This window comes from Amblyomma maculatum, chromosome 5, assembly GCF_055883805.1.
Source record: "Amblyomma maculatum isolate TAMU_Amacu chromosome 5, ASM5588380v1, whole genome shotgun sequence".
Classification (NCBI taxonomy): Eukaryota; Metazoa; Arthropoda; class Arachnida; order Ixodida; family Ixodidae; genus Amblyomma; species Amblyomma maculatum.
Genome location: NC_139348.1, coordinates 121,036,905 through 121,062,743, shown reverse-complemented (window position 1 = coordinate 121,062,743; position 25,839 = coordinate 121,036,905). Strand labels below are relative to the sequence as shown.

At 43.6% G+C, this 25,839-nt stretch overlaps 1 protein-coding gene across 1 annotated transcript; it reads left to right on the top strand.

Moving 5' to 3' along the window:
* Nucleotides 1–6,126: 6,126 nt before the first annotated feature.
* LOC146189354 (uncharacterized) lies at nt 6,127–24,292 on the top strand. Its single transcript, XM_084605249.1, has 7 exons — nt 6,127–6,342; nt 9,751–9,904; nt 13,944–14,056; nt 14,993–15,131; nt 16,353–16,532; nt 18,570–18,695; nt 24,078–24,292. Exons 1-7 carry the CDS (start codon nt 6,137–6,139, stop codon nt 24,285–24,287), a joined length of 1,128 nt encoding a protein of 375 aa, XP_084461375.1. The 5' UTR covers nt 6,127–6,136; the 3' UTR covers nt 24,288–24,292.
* The last annotated feature ends 1,547 nt before the right edge of the window (nt 24,293–25,839 follow it).

Here is a 25,839-nt window from a genome sequence, read left to right as displayed (position 1 = left end):
CCAAGAAATATACCCTCATTTGCCGTGTTTCTCGTAACCATAATGCTCCATAGTACACTAGACACCTGAATAGACTCTGAAACAAAAACAAACTACTTTCTCTGTTGCAAAGCGTAATCAAAACTTTTCTCCTTGATCAACGTACAAAGCTGCGTCCTCTTATTACAGATCTGCACTCACGACTGCCCAATTTTTATTTTTAGCGCTACATTTCCAAAAATGCTAGAAATTAGCCCCAAAATCTTCTGGAACAATTAAAAAACAAAGCTTTTGTCTTTGAAATCAATGCCTTGTCATTCGGTACCCACACACCAATGTGTCTCACCGCTCAATAACGCCTCCATTGAGTCGTCTTCACAGAATTCACCAGGCAATCAGATTACTGCACGTCCACAGTCCAATTATCATCCAGTGAACCCCTTCTTATTCGATTCTGCTTGCATCAAATCTATCTCACCAAACCAAAACTAAGCTCTTCCTGCAGAATTGATCTCATTATAACGAAGCTTTTAAAAATACTGTTGAGTACAGCTCCACCATTCTCCAGCGCATTTTTACCCAATCTCACAATTTTGTATCATTGCCCAAAGACCGGAAGAGTACAAAGTCCCTATTTATAACTCTGGTGAGCCCCAACATCCATTCAACTACAGACCAATATCACTTGAACCAGTGCCCTGCAAAATTATGAAGCATGTAATATTTACTCACCTTGTTCACTGTCTAGACGGTAGGAAATAATTTTACCGTTTAAACATGAATTCTGAAAATCATTCTCATGTGATACATAACTTTTCTCATTTATCCTTGACATTTACATGCTTCTGGATTCAGGTTTCCTAATTGACTGCATCCTTCTCAATTTTTCTAAAGCATATGAAAAGGTTAACCACCGCTTTCTACTACGTGAACTTTGATGCCTTACCATTGACCCAACTGTATTTGAGTGGATTCGCGCCTTTCTTTCTAACCGCGTACAATTTGTTACTGCTAACGACACTGATTCCCCTCTTGCATACATTAAATCTGCATACGTTTGTGTGCGTCCTGCCTTTCCTTTGTCCTTGTCTTGCTAGCGCAGCTTTTTATTGCATCGAGTTAAATCTGGGCTGCCTCAAGTATCGGTTCTCGGCCTTCTCTTGTTTTCAATCTACATAAACAACTTACCCGATGTAATTGCTTCCCAATTGTTCTTGTTTACAAATAATTGCTTAATATTCCACATAATAACCATTGGTCCGAACAATATCGAAAGTACTTTGCTTTAGACTGACCTGAATAATGTCATTAACTGGGCCGTACATGAAAAATAGAGCTTGGAATTTAAAATGTAAACGAATACGTCTTTCCCGCTCTAACACACCGTGTCCAAAATATCTACTACACAATTCGCGTAATTTTTTTCGGCCGCCATCTTCACTAATTCAGAAGTAGACAAAGCATTTGTTCGATACCAGTTACAATATGCTTCGTCAGTAGGACACCCATATCACACTACATGACCTCAAGCACTGGAAGTAGTACAAAATCAATCCGCCCGTATTATACTAGCCAACTATAACTGCACTGTTAGTGTCACACAAATGAAAGCAGCTCTAAGCATTCAACCTCTTTCAACCTCTCGTAACTCGCAGAAAGATAGCACGCATCGGTCTTTTAGGAAAATGTTTATTCACAACGCCCCACTACGATCATCTTGATTCACCGATTTTCATTATTCTCTAATCGCCATGATCGCCAACACAAAGTTCACATATTGTCTTATGGAACGGTTACTTTCGCCAATTCATTTTGCGAAAAATTTCATATGAATGGAATAATTTGCATGCATCAGTATCAAAGACCCTGCCCTCTTTCAGAATACATCGATAACCTATTCCTGAGTGATTTCATTGCTGTTCATTTTCTGTTTGAGCTTATCCCCATTTCGTTGCCATTTTTATGAATTTGTTGTTTATCGTTACTGCTTTCGTCTTTGTGGTTTTTTTTTTCTATTTACGAGTGTATAAAATCTTTCATACCTTTTGTATGGTACATTTCCCAAACTACCTTTCCATTTCAACTTATGGTATTATTCTACGCCTTTATGGTTGTTCTTTTTTTTAATGCTTTGTGTTCGCCGCTCCCCTCTATAATATGTTTTTAGCTGAGGGTACTGTAAATAAATAAATTACAGAAACACTTTCTATTAGTTTTATATCCCAGTTCCAACGACTGGATGCCAGCGCATACAAGCATAACTTGAATTGCAAATCTTTAATGAGCTTACGACATTCTAAGCCGTATTTGCATAATAATCTTTCCTAGTTTATCTCAAGTGCCTTACAACTAGCACCAGGTTTGCCTTCTTTCAATAGGGGCGGAGCATTGCTCAGCATTACTTAAATTATTTGGCTCAAGCAATGTGTGTAGGTGGGCAACGGTGGTGTGCTCTGTGTTGGTAAAATTAATGCATCTACACTTCGCTAAGTGACTTCTCTCATTTTCGAGGTTCCCTTCGATTGTGTGGTCATTACCCATGCTTTTTTTTTCTCACAGAGACAAGCCGTACTTTTTCAAGGCTGTCATGGCCGCCGCCCTGTTCCTCGCACTACTTACTGTGGCCGTCGTCTCGATCGTAATACTCATGACTGGTATACATTCTGAACTGTTTATTGGAAGAGTGGTTCCACCTGATATCCGCGCAATACGTAGTAGATGTCCGTCGTAATTTATTATAAAAAAACAACACATGGGGCAGCGATAACCTATACCGGGTGTGTTTTGTTAGTAGGCGCTCAATTTAAAAACACAAGAAGCTGACTTTAGGTCAATTTTAGCTCTGGGACTGTATTCAGAGCTACGGCGGACACAAGGCAAGAACCAGAGTTACTTCGTTATTTAACTTAATACCATATTAACTTTCCTAACTTTCATTTTAGGGAATGTGTTGTGTTTGCAGAATTCGAGCTCGACTTTCAAATAGTATAGCCGTGAAAAAAAAATATTTGCTTTAGAGCAAATTTTAACGTGAGTGGCAAGACCCACAAATGTGCGCCTAATAAGTGGTTTCATCTATTAACACAGTATCGGTGGTGCGCCCGGCTGTAATCGCTCTGCCAATGCGCGATTTCAGGCCGCACTGCAAGCGCAATTACTGCCGACAGTGGGTACCTACGGGGGCGGCTATCAGTGAGGTCGCGGTCGAAACAAAATTGACAGCTGAACGTTTTGCGGGTGTGTGACTCTCAGGGTGATGGCAGCAGATTAACAAAATCTCTGGGTGGAGCGATATACGTCATTGGCACTGTGATAGTATGTGAGGCTGCCTATCAGAGACTTCTATAGCGCGCCACAATTTGTTTAAGAAACCCCTTTTTTTTTTTCAAGGCTGTACTTTTAGCAGGAGGATTTTCAATTGTGCAAACACAACTTACCCTCTGTCATGAAAAGTTTAAAACCTAATTAGCATATTTAGTTAACAAGAAATCTAATTTAAGCAGTTTGCCTTTTACTTGGTGCCATCCGTAGTCCCCAGTACAGCTGCAAAGCAAAAACAGACGTAAAGCAAGTTACCACTGACAATTTTGAACGTATAATACCTTTCAATGAAAGCAATATACGCCATTTTTTAATGTCATTTCACGTTTCCGAAGTGGCAGATAGGCTGTGAGGAATGCCATTGCGAATGACTAACTGATCTCAGCCTCATTGTTGTGTTTGGCGCATTGTAGCCATAGTTGCTTATTCACCATAAAACTACATATAACTATCAACCTCCTTGAAGTATTTGAACTCTTATTCACAACAGGCAGCGTACTGCTATTACTGAATGCCTCCTACAGCTTCCCTGTAAAAAGCGACCACCGCTGCCGACCTTCGATTATTCGGCCTAGTCTCCGCAAGCATAGTTTTTAAGCCGCTGCGCGGCATTCTTCACACTTGCCGTACATAATATAGTTTTTGGTGTAGTTTTCTTATTATTGTATTCTAGTTGTTTTCTTTTTTGGGCGATAGAGATCAGTTGATTTATTTAATCCAGTATTCATGCAGGCCAAATTCAATTCTCTCAGGGTACCGTTAGAGTTCCTTGCCTTGTATGTACTTCTACTGCTACTTAAAAACTTACGGAACTATATATCTCACCTTAGAGGCGCCGCCAACTCAGCGTCCTCCGAGTACTCTACCTACAATATATTAGTGTATTCAAATTTCCCACAGGCTCTCGAAGCTCCATCGAGTCGACCATAGAAGTGTTCCGAGACTTGAGCGACAAACGCAAGACTGTCATTTACACAACGCGGGAGACTGCACAGGAGGCTTTCACCGCTCAACCCCCTGGGCCCACACTGGCCCCGAAACCCGAGACACCTCCTGCGCCGACAACCATCTCACCGCGACAGGGTCAGTACACTCCTGGCGATGCATCGCAGCAGTGTTTTCTTGCTTTGATCCCATTTATTATTGTTTGAAATGTTTAATTCTGTTTACATAATTACTCCGATCTTACAGCATACTCTTCGAACCTGCATGCTCCATAGTGTGACAAATGATACGCAATGTGTACAAGTCTGCCCACTCGGGTCAGCCAACATCTCTTCTGGATTGAACTGTATGGTGTAAACAAATCTCTCTACAGCACAGACGCACACATAGGAGCACGAACAAAGAAAACAGGAGAGATGCTGCACTTCCAAGAGAGTTTTATTTCAGAAGGTTCAACGCTTAAGGACAGTTACTGCTTGCGACGTCAAAAAAAAAAAAAAACATTTCATTTTCGCGCAACGATCGCAACGGCGTAGTGGCGCAAGTCACCGCCCTTTCTGGTATGTACACAGGAAACACTTTGCAATAGCAGGGTGGTTTGAGACAGTTGGTTGCGATTCGTGGTGTTTACCAAGTGATCCAAACCACTGTGTTTTTTCAACTCGATCCTCCGAACGGCAAAAACCAAAATATTGGTTTCACCGGGCTATTGGTCGACATGCTCAAATTACCAGTAATAGCAATTGTAATAACTTTGCTCAAGCGCAAATGTGCTCGATAATTTCATAGACTTGAAACAAATGCGAATCAAGTGCTTTTACCAGTGATGACCTTTTTCATTTTAAGATCGAAATGTTTGTTAATAAGAGTATTTCGATGGAGGCGAAACGAAGAGGCGTGCGTGCGTGCATGCATGCATGCATACATACATACATACATACATACATACATACATACATACATACATACATACATACATACATACATACATACATACATACATACATACATACATACATACATACATACATACGTGTACGTAAGTACATACATACATACATACATACATACATACATACATACATACATACATACATACATACATACATACATACATACATACATACATACATACATACATACATACATACATACATACATACATACATACATACATACATACATACATACATACATACATACATACGTACGTACGTACGTACGTACGTACGTACGTACGTACGTACGTACGTACGTACGTACATACATACATACATACATACATACATACATACATACATACATACATACATACATACATACATACATACATACATACATACATACATACATACATACATACATACATACATACATACATACATACATACATACATACATACATACATACATACATACATACATACATACATACATACATACATACATACATACATACATACATACATATCTATTCTTTCCCAGAAAGAAGGAAAGAAATGATGTCGCACTTTGGAGTCATGCGTGGTGCCATCATTCTGTAAATTTCTACAACCTGCTCACGGTCATCCTTCCTCCTGCTCTACGCTTTGATTGTTTAATTGGCTAACTTATTTCTTTATTTTTCTATTTCTCAATTGAGTGGTTTATTGACTCAGTGAATGAAAGATGGAATTTGTAAGTTATTTGATTTATTGATTGACTCATGGCTAGATTGTTTAATTTATACCTTGAAATATGAGAGGGGCTTGAATGACTGATCCACTCATGCCTTCCGCTCGCTCTTTACTTTATTTCTGGCTGACGTGATGAGTGAATAATATATTTATGCATTCATTAAATAATCAAAGGCGTCTGTCTATCTTTCCACACAGTCCTCAAAGAGCGACCTATGGTGTGTACAATGGGGTCAGAGATAATCAATGGGGCCATGTTCCCCGACGATGGCCTCTGCGACTATATTTTCTATGACTCGATGTACAAGGATGGCCGCAATCTGCTCCTGAACACCGAGGGATTCCATAAGGACCTGCGAGTCTTTCTCGACGCTTACAACACGTACAAAACCACCGCTTTCGGCATTGCCTTCGCTTTCGAGTAAGCACGTTAAACGTTAGACGTTAAACCTCACAAACCAGCCATGTGTTACAGGTGAACAAAGATCTCTCTCATAGCCGGCTTCACATCGTAGCACAGCCACACCACGCATCTGAAATACTCTCATATCCTAGATCATCGCCCATCCCATCCTAAGACACGTCCGCCCCCATTTAAGCAAAAATATCGATTATGTCAAAACCATCGAGTCATCACTGACCCTTACAAAACCTAAACCGTGGGCGTGCCGGTTTCCGAAAGATACTCTACCGAACGCCACGACCGCGAAGAAGAAAAAAATGGGGACAGAAAGAAGGAGAAAGAGAAAGAAAATGCTCTCTTCATGCATACTCCTAATTCTCACGACGAATAGGTCAAAAGATAGTCCTGCAAAATAGAAAACGATCGAGATAACGTAGGTGAATATTTTGTTCTTGAGCGCAAGGAAGACTGTCCGATACGGAACAGAAGGTCGTCCACTCTTTGTACCGTGGTGTACAACGCTGATACAGACGGTCCGGAATTCGATCGCTAGTTACCACTGCATAATGGCGCCGGACAGTTGTGTGCAACAGGTAGCGCTGGCCCTCGAAATTGGCTTATATTTAGGCAAGTTAACATCCCATGAATAAAGCTCAGAGCACCTTTCTCCACTCCTCATTAGCACAAGAGAAGCTTGTTCCTTTTCCCCTTTTTTGTCACCGATGTATCTACAACCCCAATTTTTACGATATATTTTACGCCGCTGGCGAAACACCGACGAGATGGAATATTACGGTAGAGCGTTCTACCCAGCGATGTTGTCACACTGCTGCCATATCTCTTGAGACCATGACGGACACCCCAAATTTTGTTGCTCGTTTCGCCTCTCTTGCGCTTCATCGATTTTTGTGCGCTGGTTCCCGACGCGCGCCGTCATAGCACTCGAAGTGTGGCGCCAAAGCTAAGTAGCGCAGCTAACTACACTATATGCACTCCTGTCAGGTTCAATACAGTTTGACCTCACCTGCCAGGATGTATATTTGCCTCTCGTAATGCGCGCTGCAAGTGTTTAATAATTTTAGAGCGCAGCTCTTTGACGCCCTTTCCTGCGTTTCACGGCATCGCCGTCGGCGTCGTCCCTCGTAACCAGCTCCGTAAATAAATAAATCCTTTCTTACCAAGAATTTAACCTGCATTCTTTGGATCCCCAGCCGAGCGCTTTAACTAACTGCGCCACGCCCAGATCGCGAAACACGCATCATAATTCCCCTTGTCAACCATGAAGATGATAGTAGCTATGACAATGAGGCTGAAGTTAGGGATAATGGCAATAATGGCATTAGCAACAATAATGACAGTGCTTTTAATTGATAATTATAATGAGCCAGAGTAATGAGCTAGAGCAAACGTGATGCGCCATGTGCACCACCAACGCTTAGGTTTTAGCATTTCTGCAGCGTATGCTCCACAGTGCTTTCGGAATTTTAGAGCGCAGCTTTTAGCGCCCGTTCCAGCATTTCACGGCGTCGCCTTTGTCTCCCGTAACCAGCTCCAGAGTCAAAAATAATGGTACCATAGGACAGAGCAACAAACAAAGGTGTTCATGACTTTGTTGACGCTATAGCAGAGAAACGAGTAACTAACTAACAAGTAACTAGTAACGTAATCGTCGGCGTCGCCCTTGTCCCTTGCAACCAGCTCCTTAACCAAAAAAGAATGGTACCATAGGATACAGCGTCAATTAAAAGTGTGCAAGTGACAAAATGATTCATGTGGTTTAATTAGGTAACTAATTAGACCCGATAACAAAATAATTGAATCACAGAAAAGGGAAGGCTCAATGTCTTTCACACCTGTTCTGTGGACTCCTTAACCGCACCGTAAAGGAAGGAAGGAAGATGGGAGTGAAAGCGGAAAATGTGAAACGGGTGCCATAGTGGAAGGCTCCTTACTAATTTCGACCACCTGCAGATCTTTGACGTATACTGACATCGCACAGCACTCGAACACCTCTTCTTTCACCTCCATCGAAACTTAATTAGAGCCAGTTACGTGGTTTACAGGTAAGGAAAGGCCCATTAGAGAGATTTAGCACACCGTAATCTGCGATCCGCTACCGTGATCCGCCACCGCGCGTTCTACTGCGCATGCCCAGATCCCTTTGATGCCGATAGGTGGCGCCACATACTTGATGTCGGCACATAGACCTGCTGCATCGGAACCAATCAGCGTGTAGATAGTCACGATGGCGGATCGCGAATCACGGTATGCTAAATCTCTCTATTATCTGTCACTCGCGGAAGAGGAACTAGTTGGTATGGAATATGTGAAATATTAAAAGTTGTCTGTAATTGTACATAAATGCCTTGCTCGAATTATTTGCCGCAACCTATCGAAAAGCTGATGAGCTGCGCTCAGATTTCGCATTAGGAAGTAACGTAATTGTCGGCAAATGTTCTTATTTAGTGCGCTTTGGAGGACGAGCTCCTCCACTTCTACAAATGAAAGATGACTTTAAAACAACAGTAGAAGGATGAGCATTGTTGGTTACCTAACTAAAGCATTTTGTTTCTATACCTGATGCCTCTCGTTGTCCATAATACTGCCTCAGGGCTGATGTAAACGCCAGATAAGCTCCTTATAAGAATTTCGAACCCACTAAGAAAACATTCTGTGGAATGCGACTTGAGTTTCAAAACTAAACGCGTGTAGAGGATATCTTAAGTGCAATAAAGCAAGGAATATATATTGGTTGGGATTTCGTACGCGCAGTCCAAAGCAGTTAGACTGAATTGAATTGTAATTGAGAATGACCTAGAATATCATGAAAATGCACGGTCTGGAAACTGCCAGCGGAGCATGATAGCGGCTTCTGCGGCACTAATACATAGACACCCCTTGGAAATGCCTTTATCTTGCTGTTGTCTAGCATAGTTCCTCCTCTGAGCGCGAACTCCAGACGGAATATTTGTGTAGACATTTAAGGAGTTACTTTTTCACTGCCACCAGAACGTGTGTCTAAGAACGTGCTGAAAAGAGTGATATGTGGAAACAAAGACAAATATTTAAAAACTGCTGAAATTTCTACTCGTCCCAAACTCGTGCCACCCATGCACGTCAGTGTCTTAATAACAGTGTTTTACACTATTTCACATTTGACTGAAAATTTAGCTGATAACCCGAGAAGTTGCCCTTGTACTCTGTTGCACTTTTTGCGCTGTGAATTCCTCGACTGCGCAGAATGACACTGCCAATGCTCTCGGCAAAGTATTGCTGCTTTCACGCTTTGGTTGCACTTTTGGTCACCGCATAGGAATTTCTGAGTGCACGACTACCGCGAAACGCATGTTGAACCTTTCCTAGTCTGACTGTAGTTGGTAATTGTTTCGCGCTCTAATTACTCTATGTGGTTGAAACATAACGCAGAAGCACAGCTCATCTGAAGGCGAACCTCGGAGCTAGTGGCCGGTCTCCGCTGGGCTATTTCTGGGATCGCGATATCTTCCACTTCGGCATCCTGGACACGCCCACCCTGAACCTGAATAAGGATGAAATTGACGAGGCCCTGGAATGCCTCAAGGTATATACCCTGACGTCAGCACCTTCATCTGAAGGAAACTGTAATTCATGACATTCCAGAGATATTGAATAAGGTCAGCTTTAGGAACGCACTTGATCGTGAGCGACGGTGAGGAACATAACAGAAAAAAGGCCGCCGCAGGGTCTATGCGGTAATCTCGCCTTGAAATGGGTACTTCTTTTCTCGAGTACAAAAGGCAGCAGCGCTTGAAAATAAAAACAAAAACTTAATGCTCACAACGTGTGATATTTCTTTTCATTTGCATGCTGGGAGCCGCACGGAAAGCCACACAATGTCTGTATTGTTCCCGCCAATAAATGCCGGTCGGAATAGGTTTCGAACGAAACTTCCCTGAACAAGTAAGATGTAAGGTTTCTCAATTTTACCTACAGCTCCAAAGTTCATGATACTTAAACAAAAAATATACAAACTGGAAACTGAACTTCACGTCCTTAGGTTTAGGGAAAAAAAAACCTTTCCTTCTTCGATGAGATCTTCCTTGCAGAATTTTTAGTGACATCACGTATATTAAAATATTAGCGCTCTAATCCAAAAACATGCTGAAAATTCCACTTTGCAGGTATGAAAAGAACAGTAGACGTGTCAAGAAGAAGCTTTCAAGTTATAAAAATAGGCATTCTGAAGCGTGAAAGTGAATTTTAGGGAAGCGGCAATGTAAACGTTGACGGACATTAAGACATACAAATCGCGTTATCTACTGAGCTAGTAAGCTGATTGACTTTACCCCCAGAAATAAAACACTCTCATGAAACAAGTAAAGCATTAAGAACATACTTTACGAACCTCATTTGACCTATGTGGCAGTCGTTTTTGGTTTGTGTTTGATGTACCGTGTTGTTCATTACAGATTTTTCTTTCTACTCTAAAATGCACATTATTTCATCTTCTTCTCATCGTGTGCTGTATTTCGGTCTTTTGCCGTTGTTTTGTGCTTTTTATTTTACACAAGTACTTTGTCATTGCCATCATATATTCTGTTTCTGAACCCCTCGCTAGCCTCTGGCTGTGGGTTCAGTCAGTATTTTGATATTTTGTATGTCAAGAATAGATAATAAAATAAATGAAATAATTAATTAATTAGTAATGAAATAACCTGGCAACATTTGAACTTCACTTTTAAACTGCTATAGAGAGGCATCTAGATGCTTCAGAGATCATCCGCTGACCATTATCAAAAGTAGCATCGCAATTTAGAATTTCGGAAACGCGGTGCTCAAGATCTACCGATTTTGGCTTTTTGCGCTGTTGATGGAATAGGGAACATGGCATGGCTCAAGCAGCAATTAGCGAAAAACGTCAATTTAACATCCATCACCGTAGACTAGATGGCCGAGCACCGCAAGTGAAATTAAAAGGTCGCGGATATAGATCCTAACTTAAGCATGGCATTGTTCACTATTAACAATTAACTACTCATTAACAATTTCTATATTTACATAATATTTCACAATAATCAAGTGTACAGAATTTTTTCTCCGATTTACTAGGCGTCAGTGGTTCTTGGCGCATTTCTTAGGTAATTAACCATGTGGTTAGAAATATCGAAAGAAAAAACTAACGCGTCTTATAGATCGTTTAGTCGGCTTTCCGTCATTTCAAATTCAGAAAATACCGTGTATCGAAGTTCTTGTTCATAATACAGACACCGTTTGTTCTTTTAACCAAGAAGTTGACACGACTATAGCAGCATTAACACAACGACAGCACGGCAAGAAGACTCAAGCAGGACAGCAATATCAAAGAACTTTATTACGTGGGATTTTCGGATTCCATATTTACCGGTTAACAAAATATAAAAGCAGGGCTTGATATCGGCAATCTTCAGTTTCGTGCTTACGATAAAAATAATATTATTTTAGGTTATTTTGGTTATTAGCTGGCCCAATCTTAAAGCTTCGTCATGCAGATTGTGTGCGTGTATCTCTAAACCCTACCGGCAGCCAGCGCACCGAGATTTATCTCGCTCTTTGTGATACAAGTTTGTCAGCGGTAAAAAAAATATTAGAAAGATTTAGCACACCGTGATCTGCGATACGCTACCGTGATCCGCCACCACGCGTTCCATTGCGCACGCCCAGATCACTTTGATGCCGATAGATGGCGCCACGTACTGGATGTCGACACATTAACCTGCCGCATCGGAACCAATCAGCTTGTGCGCCCCACCCACGAGCGGTAGAGGGTCACGGTGGCGGATCGCGTGTCACGGTATGCTAAATCTATCTATTGTATGGTTTATTCACTTTATATTTAAATGCAATAAATTTTGAAGCCACGCTCTACGGGAAATCTGGCATTTTTGTCACTATTTGGAGTGAAAATTAGCTAGCTGTATGACATTTCAGATAACATGACCGACCACTGATACGATTGATGGTCTGTTTATTTTAGTTGCGCGAGTCAGGCGGGAATTTAACCATGCGCAACCATGTCAGGCACAATGCTCATAGACCACTAGGCACGTCAATGTGGCTTGGTTAAAATTTGGTGTTACATATATGTCGACTGGACTTTCAGATAATGTGATACCTCAGGACTACATTATAATGAAAATGTGTGCGATAAACGAGAGGCAAATTAAGGTTTTTGCTATTAGGCAAGTATGAAAGTGAATGTGCGCAATGCTGATCCGCAAGCAGAGCATAACCCTACTTTGCCATGCGCTTAGGTGAAGCTAGAGGGTTGAACAAAATTTTTGCCACCCCGCCGGGGAGGCGCAGTGGTTACGGCGCTCGACTACTGTTCCCAAGGGCGCGGGATCGAATCCCGGCCTCGGCGGCCGCTTTCCAATGGAGGCGAAAAGCAGGGCGCCTGTATGCTGTGCGATGTCAGTGCACGTTAAAGAAGCACAGGTAGTCTAAATTTCCGGAGCACTCGACTACGGCGTCTAATAGCCTGGGTGGCTTTGGGATGTTAAACTCCTCAAACCAACCCAAAATTTTTAGCATTTATTTTCACGAAATATTTGTCACGCCAAAGCAATAGAGAATCTGAAGGTACATTTCCTATATTACCGGGAATTCAAGAAACTGAGTGCTTTATTGTTACAAGCTGAGCTTCTCAAACGTGCGGACATCAAAGCTTGCGTACTTTCTTTTCTGAGGCGGTATCGAAACCCAGCCTCAGCGGCTGCTTTTAGATGGAGGCGCAAAGCAAGGCGCCCGTGTGCTGTGCTTGTCAGTGCACGTTAAAGAACCACAAGTGATCTATATTTCCGGAGCCCTCCACTACGGCGTCTCTCATAGCCTGAGTCGTTTTGGGACGTTAAACCCCACAAACCAAGCCAATCGTGTTCCCATGTTGTTTAGTAGCCTAATTAGATTACTAGCTCAGTAGATAACGCGATTTGCATGCCTTAATGTCCGTCAACTTTGACATTGCTGCTTCCATAAAATTCAGCTTCACGCCTCAGAACGATCTTTTTAAAACCTAGTAGGAGGCTTCGTCGCGACATCTCTACTGTTCTCCTTTTCGTGCCTGCAAAATGGAGTTTTCAGCATGTTTTTGGATTGGAGCACAATAATCGAAATTCTGCAATTAAAGTATTACCGAAAAGGGAAAGCTTTTTTTTTTTTGCTCGAACCTAATCCTCTATAACTTCTTTCTTCGTGAATGAGCACAGGGCTTTTTGGAACGCACAGTTTATAGCGTAATCTTTGTCAGAACCGCTGGATTCGGTTTTTGTTCGGATTTGATACCCACTACACGCGATTTAGATACTGCGCAGGAATAATTAATTATGATTTCTCGTCATAACCTCGTTATGCACTCCAGGGCCTGTATTCCGTGTTGGCGTAGTTCTCGAAGTGTCGCTATCTCGCGTGACCTCGAGTCATCTGATTGATCGAAACGCCGGAACATGATTTTAACACCTCTTCCGGTTCCGTAGTGGCAACACCCGGTTCCGGCGTTTCCACCAATCAGATGGCTCGAGGTCACGTGAGGTAGCGACACTTCGATAATGACGCAAACTCGGAATACGGGCCCAGGAGTACAACAGCCACATTTTTTTTTTCAGGAAATCGACAACCATGCTGAGACCCCGAGGGCTGCCGGACACCCTTCTTTCATTTTCTTCGCACTAGTTCTTTTCAACTACACCCTGGAAGACCAGTACGAATTGATTTTCAAGTAAGTTGAACTGGGCAAAAAAACGCAAATACCCGTAGGCAGGAACGTCCCAGTCCGCTTGCTAATATATGCACGAAATGAATTGTATTGATTCGGGCCGCTGTGCTCTTCACTGTAATAACTGCACAGATATTTTACTGTGAGAACTAAACGTTTTTGAGAGAGAGAAATCATGCAGCCGGGTGAGAAGCATGCACGTACAGGGGCAGTCAAAAGTTTCCAGGCTAAACAGTCTTCTTTTTATCAGTATAGTTAGGCAGCTATGACAGTCCCAAGTCTTAAAATATCTGTGCAGGGTACAAGAAGCATTATTCTAATCTCCGAGATAATTGATTACTTTAATGGGATATCGAGTGCCAGAATATGCCGACCAGAAGCAGAACATGCGGCCAGGGAACATTTGACTACCTCTGTACATACCTTATACACAGCAGCAGTGAAGTTTTGTTGCATGCTGCTACAAGGCTGCATGGAGAATATATCGGATGCTAGCTGTAATCGCTACAGCATTTTCGAATGCAGCGCACCTAACGGCGTGCACATTAGGAAGGCAGATATATCAGTGGGCACACTTCTCCGCTTTTTATCTCATTTCTGTTTTACTATTAGCATTTCATTGAGCTACTTTCCCCAATCATGCCGTCAATTATCGAGAAAATAGTCCAGTGTGGTTTGATTAGAGAAATCAATCAAACTTCCTTGCTGATTTTATACGCGAGCGAAGCTTTTATCGAGCCTTGTGGTGGGACCAGGTTGTGACCGCTTTAGAAGTACGGATGCTTTTGCACAGACGTGGACAGTTCTTTTTTCCCTGGGATATGTGTTGGGGTATTCTAAGGCATATTATTGGTCATTGCCGCACAGTGAAGGATCTAATGCCTGAAAGGTAGTGCTTTAATCACTAGGTAGCGCCATACAAAATTTGCGTCCCCGCAGGAACCGCTACCAACCAGATCTTCTCATCGCTCAAGGCCACTACTATTACGGTGACAATATGGTCAAAGAGTGCCGTGTCTTGCCTCCCACGGTGGTGACCAGGCCTAAGGAGGCACTCGACAGCTACTTACACGACCTGGTGGGTATACGACGTCTGAACGTTTTGCCCATGCTTTCTGCGTACCGCTATTACTCCCTTTCAGAGTGCACAGTAAGGCGGAGAGACCAGACGTTCAAACGGCCATAACGGGGAAAAAATAGGAAATTGTGAGACAACGTCAATTTCCAAGCTGGAAGAAACCATTTACGCGCACGTTTGGTTGCGTCCCACTACATACGTAGACGTGACCTTGCTAACTTACTGCGTTAAAATGTTTTGGCTCGTTAGTTGGTAAGATTGTCGGTCTACTCTACTTCTGAGCTTGTTTGTGTTCGCGCTGTTCGAAATCGAATGCGAATTTATGACGTCACAAGGCGCAGTTGCATTTACCTTGTGCTCACTTAGCCTTAAGTTAACAGAAGCGTCATTGTAATTACCACAAGTAATAGTGACCAGTTGTAGAATAGGTTGCAGAGTCATGTCTCAGTTCAGCAAGATATCTTTGCCAATCCGTACTCTTAACGGGAGAACTTGATGAAGTTAATAGCATGGTGAATGAATTTAACCTGAGTTAATAAGTGTAAATCATTGCTCAAGAAATGTACTTCGTGAACGTGAAACAGGACCTTCGCAGAATACTTAGGCATTGTCCAGTTGAAACCAGCGTTGCAACTGCTGTAACAACTCGTGTGTGCGGAATCTGTAATACATTCCCTGGCTGATGCATAAGTGTGAAACGAAAATTCGGAGAGCACTGCAGAATCTGCACTGGAGAAATGTGAAAGCGTAAGCGTTGCTTCTGTACACTGTAAATCGCGCCCCTTGTAGAGCTTTTGCTAGCAAGGCCGGGGCCCGCGTCGCAAAGTGGAAGTTTCCTTTCCTTGGCGCGCTTTCGTTACATTGCTACATAAAATTTATATCGCTTTACAGGCAAAAAAAGGCGCAGTATGTGTCACGCTTTCTCCGGCAGGTGTGAGTTTGAATGCTACATCGTCACTCATGTCACGTCACGTGGTGTTTCTTGCGCGCTTTCAAGTGTGGGATTGCAGGTGGCAAGAACGCGACAAGGAGAACACATCTCGCTAACAGATGTCGCGCGCGCGAGATTTTGATCATGTACCAAGAAAGACTTTAACCTTAATAGGTCAGTTAGAAGCATTAATCAATATTTCATTGCTTCACCACGAGTCATCCTTATAAAGACCGAAATCGAAATCATTATCGCCCAATCGCTGACGGGCATCTGCGCACACGTTCCAGACGACGGCAGTCGACAGTATCCGGAAGCTATCAAGGTTGTTCAATCCGAACAAGCGGACACTATGGACGGTCTCAGTGACCATGAAGGGCCGCTGGACGACTCCTGCCAAAAACTCTGTGGGGTTCCTCGAGAGGTGCGCCTACAACCCGAGCACAAAATCATTCGGGAGCTATACAGAGGTAAGGCTCTCTTTTTCTCATCGTGCCTTTAGGATGGCAGTACTTGAATTATATATGACTACACTACGCTGTATATAACAGTACTTTAAATATATATGAATTAAACCCTATAGGGTTTAATGTCCCAAAACGACTCGGGTTAGTAGGGACATCATAGCGTATCTGGAGATTGCCAGCACCTGCGGTTCTTGGAAGGAAGATTCCAACTATACATGAACACTTAACGTGATAGCGGTAAAGGCCTCATTCGCCGGGACGTCCAGCGTTGTCAGTTTTCTGAACAAGCAATGACAAGCATGGCTCTGGTAGCTGGTATTTGGCAGGTGACTGACCGGGCACTGATGAGATAGGGGGTTGCGAATTTCACCGGACCTCACAGCATTGCAGAAGCTTCCAGCTGGAGTAGTACCTTTCAGATGGGGATAGATCCTCATGGGTCGTTGGATGCCGAATCAGACACGCCACTGCCAGGTCACGCAGCCTCACTCGCATGGCTTGGTTTAACCGGGCGTGTATATATCTACGTCGGGTGTTCATTTACAAAATGTTTTAGCTTACAGATGTGCTCTAGTATATGTGATATATGAGTGTATGCTTTACACAATGGTTGAGACAGTAGTTTTAGGTAAGGTTTACGCAATGGCAACCTGCATGCTCACTAACGAGGATTAACATGGGAACCCGCAAATGAGAGCCATCAATGGCACCTCGCATCCTGTCCTTAAAGAATAAGCTGGAGTGTTACCCATTTTTTACTTCATAATCACATCAACTTCCTTACTTCCCTTCCCTCCGTTGCCTAGCGACTGTCACGTGATATAGACAAAGAGATGGGCCAGGAGTTCGTGACGTCGGTGTGGCACAGCGGTCATATGCCGTATGCTCCGCGGCGCGTCGCACCGTTCGATAATGACGTGATACGAGGAGGTATATAGTATACGGGTAGACAGCAGAGACGCTGGAAGCAAGGGGAATGGAGCAGGAGGCTACGCTCGTTACAGAAAGGAGGAGGAGAGCAGCGGCATCCCAGCAGTGCGCGCGCCTGCGCGGAGAGGAGGCGAAGGGTATTTTCGGCAATGCGTACCAAGTGACCAAGTGGCGCTGACCAAGTGGAGCTGACCAAGTGGAGCAGGAAAGCGTCTGCTTGCATCGCATGCGCTGGTCATGAGAGAGGATTCTGCGTAAAAATTAGGGGAACTTTATGCGTTCAGAGGAACGCTGGTTGGGTTCAATGCAACGCTCAGTCGCCCGCAGCCAAAGCTTTCACTCCACATTCATTTAAGCAGCGTTGAACCCCTCTAATCTTTTATTTTATTCGCACTATATTCTGCGTGTTTCGTTTAAGCTTCAAACGATGCTTAAAATAGCATCAGCCGCAGTTTAACTCCGCCTAAACCGATGAAGACGCGCAAAAGCACAGTTCGACTGGTTTTGCTTGACAGATTACTATTGAGAGAGATTGGCACAGCATTTGACAAAATATCCGATATTTGTTGCACGTATTAGGCTTTAACTTCTCAAAAATTATATTATGAAAGTGTACTAGTAGTTCAACATTTTATTAGTTTCTCCTACGCAGTCTTCTTTGGAGCGTTGTATCACTCTTGGTTAGGTTAGACTTAGTATAGGCGTTGCAGCTGCTTTGGCAACCAGCGAAACACAAGAGATTTGTTTTGCTTCGCTCTGGCGATGGTGTGACGGCTATCTCACTGTAAGCGAGAGCTGGCAAGTAAAAACAAGCAGGTCCTCGTTGGTCGTTGGCTACCCTGTTTCGTACGCCGGCTATTGTTATATTCCTTAATCACAAATTGCTTTCTAACCATGAATCGTTCTTTCCAAATCACCATAACAATTTGAAGAGTTTTGACCTGTTCTAAGGAAAACCTTACTCAGTCAACATTTTCCTTTTGCATGGCTTTTTTTTATAGCCTTCAAAAAGGCCATGGTTTCCAAAGATAGGCGAGCGCACGTAGTGGACGCTAACGTAGAGAGGCCCTCAATATGCTCAACTTCTCACTTTGGTTTTTTTCTCCCCAGATCTGCCACGATCCAAACTTCGAACATCAGATCATCTACAGCGAGGAGCAAGGTGCTGTTCTTGCTCGCCACTCCACGGAGCAGAGGGTGCTGGCCTTCGACAACGAAGAGGGCTTCTGCAAAAAGGTGGGATCATCAGATCTCTGAGCATTTTTTGACCGAAATAATTTCTCAATCTCTCATTTTGTAATTTATCATTGCTTTGGTCATATTTGATCATAAAATGCAAGCATTCGCGCATACTGTGGTGGTGCGTGCTCTGTGATTGGTTGAGACCTCTATGACGTCATCCCGCCTCAGCCAATCAAAGCCGCCGAAAAAGCGGGACACATTTTGTCCACGACAGCATGAGCCATTAAAGGCTTTCGCCTTAAAGTATAAATAGCAGACACGAAACGGTGTCTTAACCAATCCCACAGGACGGAGAAAAATAAAGTGTATTTCAATACCACTATAGCAGCCTGATAAATTCCAAGAAAGACACGGCCCTTCGAAGGCATCCCAAGAAATCTATCGAAATGATGCGCTGCTTCTTTTTTTTTCATACTCTGAACGTTGTCCCGTCATTGACAGGCACGCCGTGAGATTTTTTAAAAGAGCAGTTGCAGAACCTACAAGTCTGCTTCCTGTGCCGCAGAAGTATCTCCACAATGACGGCGTAAGCTTATCTTGAAGACATACCGTGAAATTCCAAGCAAGCGTCCCCCTATCAAACTCCTAAATTACCGGAAAAGTGGAGGGGACACTTTCCCGGAACAGGAGCGAAATTTGAGACGACGACAAAATTTTCCGCCAAAAAAAAAATTAACGCGTACATATGGATTTAAATTGTCATCATATCTAAGCAGCACTACTTGCCCTACACAGCCCTAAGGGGTGCGCTTTTGTGAGTGCTATTTTTAAGATTTGAGATTGGATTGGATTCTGCTACTGGATGCGGCTGGCTGTGTGAGGCGCATACCAAGGGTAGAGGCGGGAGGGTGCGGCGCAAGAGAGCGGATAAGGGGGGGGGGGGGGGCAACTTGCACAGATAGGGGCGCTTGCTCAGAATTTTGCGGTAGTCATGAGCAGCACTTTTTATCGCTTGGCAAGCAAACGTTCGCGTGACGTGCCTGGCCAGTGAGCATTCTTCCGCGCCCCGCGGTTTCAGCGCTGAACCTAAATCATTTTCTTCCGGCCTCAGGGATGCCCGGAATGTTTTTATTGCGCAGTGGTCTGTGGGTGCGTAGGTCACGCGTGAGCCTACCTGGCAGCTAATTATTGTTCCAGGGGGGGAATTCTGTAACGCTCTCAATTTCGCTCTCAAGTTGTAGAGCGTGACGTCAAATTGACGCGGCTTTCACGTGACCTTAAGACGTCAATTGTGACGGATTACGGAATCGACCAATTGCCAGCGACTCGTAGCATGACTTCGCCCCTGAGGTCCCCGTTCCGCGGTCGTGCCTACTGCTACACATTTGTCGCAACGCTAGCCGAGGCCGACGAGGGACCGTCTCCTAAGTTTTTATGAAACGGCGCAGTTAATACGCAGTCAATAAAATTAATAAATATTTATTCTGCTGAGGAACTGTATTTACAACTAACTAACATGAAGCATAAGGAGATAAGTTTTAGGCTTCGCAATTAAATTTGCTCTTCAGTAACTTTTTATCTCCGCGAGGGCACGCTGACGGTGTCAAAGAGTGCACATGGCGGCTTGCCAGAAAACAGCTGATTCCTCGGCTAGTTGCTATTTTCCGTGCGTCGCCTGAAATCGAGGTCTTGTGCGGATGTCGTGAGCAGCTGGAAAAATCCGATTGAAAACAATGAAGGCTACGAACCTGCAGTGATCAGCGTGTTGAAAGCGTTGGGCATGAAAATCGACTAAGTCATCAGCTTACTGAAGAATGTCAGCGTTGTCAAACAGTGTTTACTATCGATGGCAAGAGCGACGAGTGGGAGGTATGTGGTCTGCTGTTCTGTTTGTTAAAAGAAAATACAAGAAGATCATGAAGGCTACATTACTGTGTTTGCCGACAGAGGAACGTTTGCACTTACAGTAAGGTAGGTGGCAGCTACTATGCAAGAGTTAGCAATTGCAGTGCGGGAAACGAAATCCGACGCACGACCCTCCACCACGGACTCCTCATGCAAGCCACGGTGACAGTCACTCCTGTGCTTCGCAGCCAGCTGACTTCGGCCACATCGGGCTCCGTTCCCGATATTCCGTTGATGTTTTGATGTTGATTGTTTAGTCTCTATAAGGTACACAAACTGTGATGTTAATGCTTCCTTTGGTGTGTTCAGAGAAAGAAAATACTTTATTCAGAAATTTGATATAGTGACCGAGGAGAGGACGAGCTTGTTCAGCCAGGTCTGGACAGGGATGTGCAGTATGTTGTATTTCGCGCAGCAGGCTGTGTTTGTTAGTGGCACATTGTTGAAACGTTGTCAGTGTCTGTTCATGTTGAACGGTATCCCCCCCTCCCCGCCCCCCTTTTCGACGGGAAAGGCAAACACATCACGCAAGCTTGGTGCGCGATGCCGGAGGCGAGCTGGTGAATCTGCTTAATTTCCCTAGTGTTATAAACAAGGGGCCCACCAGTGAGGTGTGCAGATTACCTCGAAGGCGAAGAATGTGTGCTAGTTTTGAAATATCATCATGGAGTCTGTGCAGTGTTTCAAAAGGATGTTCATTTTACACACATTCCTCATTCTATTACCTTTCCATGTTGTGTGCATTATGTACAAACCATTTCAATTGAAAAGCCAGTTTGCACAAAAGATGCTTTTTCTGATTATTTGGTGAAAACAACTTGGAAAATAAATTCCAAGGTCAAAAGTAGGTGTCAATTATGTAAAGAGGTGCTTATCACATGTTTATGGTGTATGAAAGAGCGCTGAACAAGGGTTGAGGGGAGCCTCAGTTTGCAAGCCGAGCCCACATTTCGATTTTGGCTAGCAAACCAAGGTTCCTCCTCAACCCTTGTTTAGTGCTGTTTTGTATTGAGTAGCCATCTTATTTCCCTCGTTCTACCATGTTTATGGTGTAAAATATTTTTGAACGCTCATGTTTTAGCTGCCTCTACTGTCTTAAAGCTGCTCAGCAGTCCCCTTGCAGTTTTACACGTTTTATTAGCGTACATAACATCTGCTCACACATTGCCTTAACAATGTATGTGTGATGCTTATTTTATTTTCACTAGAATTTTGTAATCATTCAGCAATCATTGTGGGCACTGCAGCCTAGTATTTGTGCACCATTCTCCTAACAGCTGTTACAGCATTTAGCACTGCGAGCAAGATCTCTAGTAGTATACCATCCAGCTGGCATTTTTACCTCTGATATGTAAGCGTTTTGCACACTGCACCATGCATACAGTACCTATTTGTATAGGTAGCTTCAATATGTTGAAAGGGAGCGGCTTCTTTGAGCCCGATAATTATTCTACAATATACATGTCAATGTTGTATGGTCATTGTACATCAAGGTAAGTGTGCTGGTATGTGTGATGTCTCTTTCTCAATAAAAACACTCGAGTGAAATACAGCGGCCAAGAAATAAGTGCTTCTACTGAGTATATGTGGCAGTAAAAAATCTTTGGTGCCCTTTTCTGATTCCAATAAGCGTCACAGATATTTATTACCTTGCTGTAACGCTACGCTTTTCGGTTTAAGCATGTTCACCACACAGCTAGTGAGCACAGCCAACTGTGCCAGGCTGCAAGGTGATAGCAGAGAAGGGACAGCAAGTTGGATCTGGGATGACTTGGCATTGGTGTAAGCAGCCATGACTCCAATGGGTAGTCACTGTCTCCTGCATAACCAAACAATGACATCCACTTAAGTCCGCCTTTTGCATGTTCTAGTATACAATCAAAGATCCATACCAACTAGCCCACAGTGAGGTGGTAAACATTCACAGGAATGTTGGCAACGTGTCACAGGGCTGTCCAAGCAAGCATCATTGTAAGGATAGCCTTGTAGCTTCACAGTGATATAAACAAAAATGTGTTAAGATTACCTGCACAACACAAGCGCTACGGTTTCTTAGGCAGTAAAGAGATTTCAAACATTGAATATTTGGTTCCTGGTGCCATAACACTAAATTTGTACATTAACAAGCATTCATATGCATAACTAGTCCGTCTTATGCATGCAGCTTCAGCGAATTCAGACAATCGATCACTCGCCGAAATACAAGTCAGCTTCTCTGTAAGGCTCGTAATCCAACCAAAAGATCTCGTTATCACACAACACTCTTCTAGTTCTTGCTGAAACGAAAAGAAGCAGGCGCTTTTTGCAGCGTACTCACACTTTCGAGTAGCGAACGTGTCGTAGGGAGGGAGCGTAACGAATGGGGGCAAGGCGCTACAATCCCTAGTCCCTTCGTGCTGTATTTTGAGGTATATACAGGTATTGAACTTTCGTCAGGTGTCGCTGGGTAATCTCGAAGACAACAGCTGGAAAGAAAAGAGATCTTTCCTCTGTTCGTTTTTTAACATTGCGAGGGGGAACGAGTCCTTTTGGTTAGAAAACAAGACTTGCAGAGAAGCCAACTTACAGCAAGTGGTCGATTGCACATATTAATGCATATAATCAATATCGTTCGATAACCGACGCGGGTTTTTTACAGCTTACCCAAGAAAAAGTCGCAGGCGTTTAGCAGGCCTTCGTTCACCTTTCGGTGCGCAGGAGTACCGCTAGACGAACCCGTTGTTTGGAGTCCAACGCGTTCCCACGGTCGGAGGTCGTGGGTTCGGTCCCCACCATCGGCACGTTGTTTTTTCTTCTACTTTGTGTTTAATTATCTTTCCCCTAAGCAGATTGCATTACTCATTTCTGTGATTATCTAAGTAAAAATTAAAAAAAAGACATAAAACATAATCCCCAATGCTTTCCTTGGCCTCGCCGACTGTTGGCTTCTTTCCTTCATGTATTATAACGAGCACCCTCATTTCCCCTTCATTTATCTGCTTGTAGCTTACGGGGGTCTCGGTTCCGGCAGTCTTGAAGCCATAGGTAGCGTAAGAGGGTTCTAGCACAGCTTTCGCCCTCGCTCTTGATCACGTTCTACGTGACGCTGTCGGTAACACAGGACGTTCCACGTCCGCCGCTATAGTTGAGGGCGGCGCTGGTGAACACTCTCAAGGTTCGTATACAGACAACATAAATACCCAAACAAGTAGCAGGGGGGACAGCGGCCGATGTAGCTCAGTTGGAAGAGCACCGGACGCGTTATTCGGAGGTCGTGGGTTCGGTCCCCACCATCGGCACGTTGTTTTTTCTTCTACTTTGTGTTTAATTATCTTTCCCCTAAGCAGATTGCATTACTCATTTCTGTGATTATCTAAGTAAAAATTAAAAAAAAGACATAAAACATAATCACCAATGCTTTCCTTGGCCTCGCCGACTGTTGGCTTCTTTCCTTCATATATATATATATATATATATATATATATATATATATATATATATATATATATATATATATATATATATATATATATATATATATATATATTACAGCTGTGCAGAGTTCAAGGAGAGCAGCCGGAGCAGCGATTCGGCATCTCAGCGTTCGACGTTTGCTACGACGACTTTTTCAACACTTGCGCCTCCATGAACAAGTACGGGAACTTCTCAAGGCTGCGAGCCTTGCGGAAGATAGTGGAGTTCTTCAGGACCAGCTTCAAAACGGACGCCGACGAAGCCGCCTGCCTGCAGCTGGTCACCTGAGTGGATTTATGCGAGGGAAGAAGCATCGGAAAAGCCCTCTGTGCTTCTTCTCCTCCTCCCACCCACAATTTAATAGATGATGTCTTTCTTGTATTGTATGGTGTAAGAAAACAATCTAATGTACGAGAAGTTCTATTTCTACGAGGTTGAATGTGTGCGACATAGAACGTTAGTACCGTAGGTCAGAAATCAAAGCAAATAACCTATGAAAGGTTTCCTCTGCGCAAAGCAGTTATGTTATATAATATGTTACATTATGTAACATTATATGTAACATTATGTTACATATGTTTAGTACTGGTCTGTTCATTATGTGGACTGTATGTGATCTCAACATTGGCTGCAACCTATTATGGTCCGCAGTCCTTAAGTCTGCTACAAGCCCAGTTACCTAACTTGACACTCCGCAGAACTGAATGGCATCTCATTCAAGGATGCTTCAGGTAACGCAAGGACACAATGCATCATCCCTCCATGCATCAGCCGTCATCTTTGCAGTTCGATGGCCAGGAAGAACTGTTTAGCATGCTGGGCTTCCTGGCATTTTTCTTATTCTTCTGCTATAAAACATTTAGGACCACATCTCTGAATGTTGCCCTTGAATCTGTCGGAAAAGTAGTCGCGGTAATCTGTATCACTAAGCGGATGAGTTGTGCTTTATTCACTCATTTTGTTAGCCCCCCCCCCCCCCCCTGGCAAAGCAGCAATTATTCACAATCTCGGAGTCTAACTTAATTACAGTTCATTTTGTCAATCATCAGATGTTGTAATAGTCTGCTATATCATTTGAGGTTTTGGCAAATTAGATTAGTTGTTTAGATACCCAGGCCATATTCAGACTTTTCTTCAGTTGGCATGGACAAGCGCCTGATGTTCCTTTAATACCTTAAAATTTATTTCGCCATATTCATTTTATGAGAAAAAGGCTTTCAGTAAAAACTTTTTGCGGCTCATTTGTCAAACATTATTTACCGAAAACTGTCTACAGTTATGTGCGTGGTCCGCTGCATCCGCACTGCTTTTTTTTTTCTTCTACAAGAGGAGCGCGCTTTTCCCTCCCGAGGCGAGCGGACGCGTGTCATATGCGCTCCGCCGTTTTTGGGCTTTTTGACCCGTTCAACCCGACTGGACCACCAAAATTTTGGCTGGGATCGACGCCGGAAGTGAAGAGGATCACGAGGACCCCAAATTCAAGCCGGTGATTCCAATATTTGGATTTTGTCGGCATTTGAATTTTCCTTGTGGCCGACCAGGCGTTAAGCCTAACGAGGCTTAGCAAGAGAGCGGGGCTCCGCGGCCTCCCCGGCCTCGGCCCGAGGTAAAGAAGGCCCGGAGTGATGTCCCGAGCAAGCGACCCCAGCTACGACCGACCCTCAGCGACAGGCCCGACAAGATTTTCGGCCGACTCGCAAGAATTCATGGAGGAAGACCTCCAGGACACCACCGAAGCGCCTCCCGAGCAACAGGTCCGAGGCGGACCCGCGGCGGCAGGCAGCCAAGCCCTAGGAAGCAGCACCCCTTCGACGCAACGCTCACAAGTAAGCAACAATGG